At 35.6% G+C, this 7,911-nt stretch overlaps 1 protein-coding gene across 1 annotated transcript in view; it reads right to left on the bottom strand.

The window, feature by feature from the left end:
- Positions 1-5,698: 5,698 nt before the first annotated feature.
- LOC149802710 (ubiquitin carboxyl-terminal hydrolase 39-like) overlaps positions 5,699-7,911 on the bottom strand; it is a 52,963-nt gene continuing 50,750 nt past the window's right edge. The window contains exon 14 of the mRNA XM_089952117.1: positions 5,699-6,572. Within this exon, the coding sequence (XP_089808243.1) occupies positions 6,474-6,572 (99 nt within the window). The 3' untranslated portion in view covers positions 5,699-6,473. The remainder of the gene's footprint in view (positions 6,573-7,911) is intronic.

Raw genomic sequence — 7,911 nt, 5'->3', positions numbered from 1 at the left:
TGTTTATCGGTAAATTGAAGTGGCTTTTATTTTTTTTCGAGCCCACAGGTGAAAACGCCTTTGCACGATCACACCAGCCAACAATCATGGCGCGCGGTGCGGAGGCAGGAATTCGGGTTTCTTGTCGTCCCGATGGAGGCAGGCACTACGGGCTAACAGAATGTTAAGACAAAATGACCATTTTGGATGCTGTTATGCGCATTCATAACAATTAACATAAGTTTAACACATCTGACGTCTGGGCCGTCTTCTCATCTTGCAGCGTAACCCCATCGCTCGTATTTTCTATGCGTGGTCTTGATCCATTCATCTTGTGCTCTCCCATGTTTCTCCCAGGGCGAACTTGTAGTAAAACTCACTGACATTTAACTGGCAGCTTCGCGTCCTTACAGGTTCTCTCATCATTACCTCCACGACCTTCTCCCACTGTTGAAATCATGCAAGCCCTGGGATATATTTGGTTTAGGACGCCCTCTGTTGTCACCTACACCTTCCTGATGAGGGAGCTTAAGAAGTACTCAGTGATCAGTGCAAATAATGAGCTTCGACTTGGATCCTTGAAGAGCAAAATTATTACTTCCATGCTTTTAGTGGAAGTGTCGATGTTAATATTTCACACATTATCACTCTGATTCTCAACCATCCTGCCATGGCGCAGAACTCGCGTATAAAAGAATAACCGCTGTTCCATGTACTGATTTTTAAACAGACAGATCAGGTTCAGGTGGGTAATGTTGCCAAATTTTAACGAAATTCTCTGTAACAGTGCAGCTCGTCTTGTTGCTAGCTACATTATTAACGGTACTGCAGATCATCCCATAACTGTCGTTCAACGTCAGCTCAAATGTGAAGCGATATGAATGTTCTGACTGGCTGAATGGCATGTGATCATTTATCAGCTTGGAGTTATAACTTACAGTTAACTTACAAGTTTCAGCGAGAATCGACTCAATCAACGTTTTTTAGTTGATACGTTTTACTCTCATATTTAAAGAATTTGTTTAACCTGTTAATACCTGATAACAGTTTCTAAAACAAGGCTGTGGAGAGCTCTTCCTACATACTGTTGATAATGTGATAATGGAAAAATAGCTGTCAAATACTATTTATATCCATCAGAGAGGGTCACTGTAAATTAGGTTATGTCGACAACAACAAAATTATAAAAGGTCTGCAAAATCTCCTATCAAGATGCATTAGGACTTGCAGTTATGAGTAAAACATGTGGATATAGTTGTAAATAATACGAAACTGCTTTTCATTAAATCTAATTTGTTTGATATGACACTTGTGTACAAAAGTCCATAACCCTTAATCCATAAGCTGTCATATTGATGATGGTCTGACAAGATAGTAATTATTTCATGTAAGATGTTCAGATGGTTTAAAATTTTTAATGATAAGCTCTCTTTTGGGTAAACACGAAAGTAATGAGAACTCGAGATCACGTGATACAGGTACATAGTGGGAAGAGCATTTAAAATACACACAACTCAACGATCACAGATCTTTGAACTGGGTGACCTGATAGGTTAATTGGTTCAAATGTTTAGTCTAGGTTGGTTCCTTTCAAGTCAACCTGAAAAAGCTACAATAGACAAGCAGGACCAGAGCTAGCTGCTTCACTGACCTTACATTTAATAATATCTTTACAAAAAAAAAATGGACAGTGGAAAAACTAGAAGAAATCTATGAATAAAACATTTTTTCACTAGAATCTTTAAATGATAAATGAGTCCCTTAGTAGGTAGTTAAGCCATCTGCCTCCAAATAGGGCAGAGTACATATTAGATTGAATATGACAAGCACTCCTCTCAAAATGTTTATTTTTCTCCAAAACAAAGTGAAATATTTCTGAAGAGTACTTAGATATTAAAGTACAGAAAATGAGAATGAAAAATGGTGTGCATTAGAGGGAGAGAGAGGGGGGGATAGAGAGAGCAGAATGAAGAATGATGTTTAATACTGGTGAAGCAAAGTAGGAACCTTCAGGTGTGAATGTTTGGATACAGGGATTTTAGTAAGGACAGGAGGAATTGGTGGTGGAAAGGAGTAGAAACTCTATATGTATACAGGATATGAGGAAATTACTGAGGACCCTGCTCCACACCATACTGTGAATAACTACTGTTCACACCAAAAAATAAAGTTATGTCAGGCATTACTTACATGACAAGATTCACTAAACATTTATCTATCATGCCATTCATTAATGGTAGGATGTTAATGTCAAATCTGATGTGACATATAGTAACTAAACATTTATCTATCATGCCATTCCTTAACTGTAGGATCTTGTTGTTAATGTCAAATCTGATCTGATGTATAGTGCCTGCATCTAAGCTCTACTGACTGGACTGGTCTATTTTGGCATTTCATTTTTCTATATTCCCAAAAGAGCTAATGAATGACAGAAAATTTTAACAGTTTATATATTAGTTTAAAACCAGTTGACTACTGGAATGGGGTAGGGAGCATGTTCTAAATGGCAAATGTTCTAAACCAGTCACTAGGAAGGGGTAGGGAGCATGTTCTAAATGGCAAATGTTCTAAACCAGTCACTAGAAAGGGGTAGGGAGCATGTTCTAAACCAGTCACTAGAAAGGGGTAGGGAGCATGTTCTAAATGGCCAATGCTCTAAACCAGTCACACTAGAAAGGGGTAGGGAGCATGTTCTAAAAGGCTAATGTTTGAAACCAGTCAAAAGAAAGGTGTAGGTAGCATAAGCTATGTATTATCACCAGTCAACTAGGTGGTAGCTACCTGTCACAAGTCAATCTGTAGTGGCTCAATCGTTAAAATGTAGAACTCATCACTTGTAGGGTGTGGAGACAATTCACATCTCTTATTAGTTGAGATAACTGCAATCCAGATCTGCTGTTGCATAATGCAGTTTGTAAATAGTAGTCAGTTAAAATAGTAGTCAGTAGAACAAACCAAACTACATTGCTACCATACATACCTCCTTATTAGTTGAGATAAACTGCAATCCAGATCTGCTGTTGCATAATGCAGTTTGTAAGGAGTAGTCAGTAGAACAAACCACACAGACCCTGGTCTGCCAGTGCATTATGAGACTTGACACATAAGCAAGTAAATATGGCAAGATAAATCTGTGGAATATATTGGACTGTTTCAGCAATAAAATTATTCTCCATGATAAAACTGAGATCAGTCTACATCTGATGCTAAAACCTTGTCACAAATGCAAGAATCTTTGTCATACGGAAGAAATTGTTTTGAACAAAATAAACACATGCACACCAGAGCTTAAAGAAATAGGGAATATGAAGTCCTTCCTCTTATGCGACTATGTATACACTACATAATACAAATAAGCACAGAACATGTATATGGAAGACTGGTGCATGTCATTTGACATTTCATATAAAAAGAAAAGTGAAGACCAAGGTCCATGTAAAAAATAAAACTTCTAAGCAGTGCCAGCATAGTAGATACGTTAAGAAGAATATAATTCAAACCTAATATAGTTCTTTCTCAAACTCCAATTTAGGAACCATTTGGTTGTTTGATTAGTATAGTTCTTGCTGTATGTGTAAATGCCAAAGTCAGGCACTTTTTTGAAATTTGCATTTTCAAAATAAAGATATAAGTTATTTTTAGTTAAACCATCAGTAAACTTCATATCATACATTCCCCTAAAAAAACATGTCCACCTAAATATGCTGCATTGACAAAATATACAAAATGTAAACAAAAACATACATTTGTTTACAAAATTGGCAACAACACATTTTTATATATAACAAAACCAGAATGACACTACAAGCATTAAGACCTTTCCACACATGCAGTTTCTTTGACTTGAGCATAAATACATTCTATGAACAATGGCCTGTGGCTGGTTTCATAGTTCTTACTTCTACTGCCATGGTTAGTGCTTCTGTTCAAGTACTGTTTGACCATGCTGTTATTTTTTTTTTTTACAACTTATAACTTATTCATCTGTCTGAACAGCTCTTAAATCCAAATGCATTGGTGAAACCTCTGTCTGTCATGTTCATAAATTACAGTACAGCACATTACCTCTATAGATTGCATGTACTTAATTCTATGTTCAGAATCTTTCACATCTACTACATAAAACATGTATACAAAATTGCCTGTCATAGTATGAACATTTCCATCCATCTATCATCTATCCATCCATCCATCTGTTCAGCTCAAGTATATGAAGCATTGTTCAGAAATATAAGAGTCCATCAAAGGGACTGACACTCAACTGTCCAGAAAAAAATTCCAGGAATTCAAGGCAAGACCATTTCTTCTTTCTAACTGCTGATGTTGAAATTACCCATGGTATTCTTGAGACAAAATGTTAAATTCAGTCACTGTGGCAACCACAAAGGATGTAAGAAAGGCATCATTCATTTTCATTTGGGATAAACTAGATACCATTTCAAAATTATTGGTGGAAACCCATACTGATATGACCATCCCTTCAGGAGAATTAGTGACAAGATTTTCAATTTGTTCAGTATGGCAACCAAATTTGATATCAGATTGGCTCTATTTCCATTCAGAACAAACTGATCTCATAATTTGTCTTCTGGTGAAAATCCGATGTTAATATAGCTTTTCATTTAGGAGGAGTAGCAATAACAAGATTTTCAAGCTGGCTGCCACAGTAGTCATAGTAGACTGTCAGATTGAGACCATTTTCATTCAGTACGAAGACCAAGATGCCTTCTGGTGAAAGCCTAATGTTGATATGACTATTGGTTGAAGTGCAGCAGCAATAACAAGATTTTCAAGATGGCCATACTCATTACTGAGGTGGCACCATTTCATTTAGGTCCAAGCAGACATCATAAGAGGTCTTCTGGTGATGATATGACTTGTTTAAGACGTTATTTTCTATATCATGGCAAGGAAATGATAGCCAAGTGCATTTACCAAGGACTCGTACAGGTAGCCAACCCAGGCTAGCCTGGTCAGGTAACAAACCTTGGATTATAAGTCTGATGATCATAAAAAGTCTTTTAGTGAAGCCCCAATGTTGATATATCCATTCAGATGTAGCAAGAACATGATTTTCAATATGGCCACTGGGATGGCCCTATTGGTGGATGTTCATTTAGAACCAATTGGACTAAATAAGAAGTCTTCTGATTAAAACCTTATGTCAATGTGACTTTCTGTTCAGGAGAAGTAGCGATGCTGATCAAAATGGGGTCAGATTGGCACCATTTTCATTTAGGACCAACTAGAATCATGTCTTTATTAAAAACCAAATGTTGAGTAGTGATATGATTTTAAAGATGGCTGTTGTGGTAGCCATACTGGATATCTGATGAGCACCATTATCATGTAGGACCAACAAAATCTTAAAACGAGTGCTTGTTTAATTTTTCATGGCAATTCTTCAAGTAGCTCAAGAAGAGTAGTGAAAGCAAACTCATGTTAATGGATGAATGGACAATGGACATCAGACAATGGACAACGATAACTTGTCATCCCATAAACACTAATGGTCTATGACCAGTAGAGCTAATAAAACCTTATTTGTAAAATTCTCTGTCTTTTAAAATACAGAGGACAAAAGTTGCCCATAGTGCATGGGCTAAAGAATGGAGAACAAGGTGAAAACAAGGTGAAATGAGTAAAAGCCCTTCACACTGAAACAGTTCAATAAATGAGTGTGATAACTGAAAAGAAAAATTAGATGAAAACTAAATAACTGGATTTGTTTTATTGCATTTAATATTAACACTTGACATTTATGATACATTTCTATGCAAATAACATGTATTTCTCAATGTCTAGGTAACAAAATTCTGTCATTGGTAAGTTGTAAATGAAATCCGTTACATGCTCCCTGGCTTCCTTTGCAACAAGACTGTGATTCAATCTGGGTCAAATGATAATAAGACTTTTGTTAGCTTACTGAAATACAAGGCAACATCTCAGTGAATTTTATGCATACCTAAAGTTGTAAATTTAACACCATACAAAATATGATCATAATATTGAAATTAAGAGATAATCAGGTTCAGACCAAATAAAATATTTTTGATTAACTTCATGCATTATCTGGAAATCCCTGTCAATGGCCAAACTTCTGAGAAAAGCAATAATAAAAATACTGGTTATGGGACCATCCATCAAAATCATATTGTCAAAGAACAAACTAAAAATGCATGTTGATAATTATTTATTCATTCCACCAAGTTATTAATTTGTAAGATATACACCTAAAAACCATGGTTAGAGATTTAGACTTTTCTTTGTTCTATATTATTGATATGAATCGTTAGGTTTTACATCCTTTACTTTTATTAACATCTGATAAGGGCAGAGATATAAACATAAACCTATTGATATTATAAAACATATTAGCATATGATTTCCAACCAAGTTTCTCATCCAAAAAGCATGTCCAATTTTTGTTGCCATTTCATGAAATTCACCACTACATATGCTTCATGTCTTGTTTGGAGACTACTCTAATCTCAGCTAGCTGAAGATTCCATGAGGACATTCTCTGCTTCAGTTTCATAGACAGGCTTTCCATAAAAAGGGTTTGGGATGTCCTTCCGCAGCTCAAAGATCTAATACAATGAAAAAAAGAAGCCAAGATAAAAGTCAAACATCACCGCGTACCATTTATAAAACTACATGCCTCAACAAGATAACAATGAAATGGTAAATAAGAGAACAAAATAAACTAAATGTACCTCTTGAAAGGTGGCCACATTGACAGGCAGGCAATTAGTAAGACAAAAAAATGTCTTCCAAGTTTACATCATAAAGATAAGAACACAATAAGACTAGGCCACAGTGATCTACTTTGGTGAGTGTAGGAATATTTTCTTTGCCTGCACACAAATATCAAGTCTCAAAAAAGCACAGGCTAGAGTTCAAAGATATAACTGTTATATGTTTAATGTGACCAAAAATATGATGTACACCTAATCATTGTAAACATATGGTCTACTTTAAATGGGAGGCAAATAATGCAGGGGACTATTGAAAAAGTATTACAAGAATAGTATAAAATCTAGCCATTACATTAACAAAGGCTTCTTACTAACCTCTCAGCAGAATTCACACCTTCCAATTTTGAATGGATGCATGTGTTTATGAGAATCACAGAGACTACAAATTTTTCTTTTTTGTTAAAATTTTAATGAAACAGGAGTGGAATTACTTAAAACGGTTTCTTATTTATTTTGATACTATTACATTTCAGTTTCATGCTGAATGTATTCCTTAACCTCTCAGCAAAGAGATATTATCAGATATATTGAGTATCTGTGATCCTGATGATCCTGAGATTTGCCATACAATGGATTAAGAGAATAGGAAACACTGACAGTCAGAGCATAGAAACCATTATAATAAAAGAAATTGCTTAATGGATATTGTCTGTTTTCATAAGAACAATCATTGAGCAATTTGGACATTTAATGACTGCTTGGTAGATTATTTTTGTGTGTGCCATTTTGGCACATTTAATCTCTTTTTTTGTTGTGGGATATGTTGTCTCTTTTCCACAAATTATGCATGGGTGCATCCTAGAAAAAACACTGCATACAGAATTAAAAGATGGCAAGGGCCTGGATACCGAACAATTAAAGCATTGTTAAAAAACTTGAGAAAACCTCCCCCCATAAAATAGTGATGCAGCCATCCAGAAAAGTGACTGTGGTGTCATGCTTCACACTAACATAGGTACAAAAAAATGTGTAAATATGTTATAGCTTATGTTTATTATGTCTAATCTATTCCAACTCTTAATTTCTGATACCAATAGCCTCACTTTAAGATCCCATTCATACTTGCTTATAAGATGAGTCCTGCAAACTCTACGGACCCAGATCTGCTGTCACATAATGCACTGGCAGATCTGGGTCTGTGCAATTTGTTAGGAGTACTCAGTAGAACCAA

The sequence above is a fragment of the Sinohyriopsis cumingii genome, chromosome 3, assembly GCF_028554795.1.
Source record: "Sinohyriopsis cumingii isolate HCF-2022 chromosome 3, ASM2855479v2, whole genome shotgun sequence".
In the NCBI taxonomy this organism is placed as follows: Eukaryota; Metazoa; Mollusca; class Bivalvia; order Unionida; family Unionidae; genus Sinohyriopsis; species Sinohyriopsis cumingii.
This window is presented reverse-complemented; position numbering and strand designations above follow the sequence as displayed.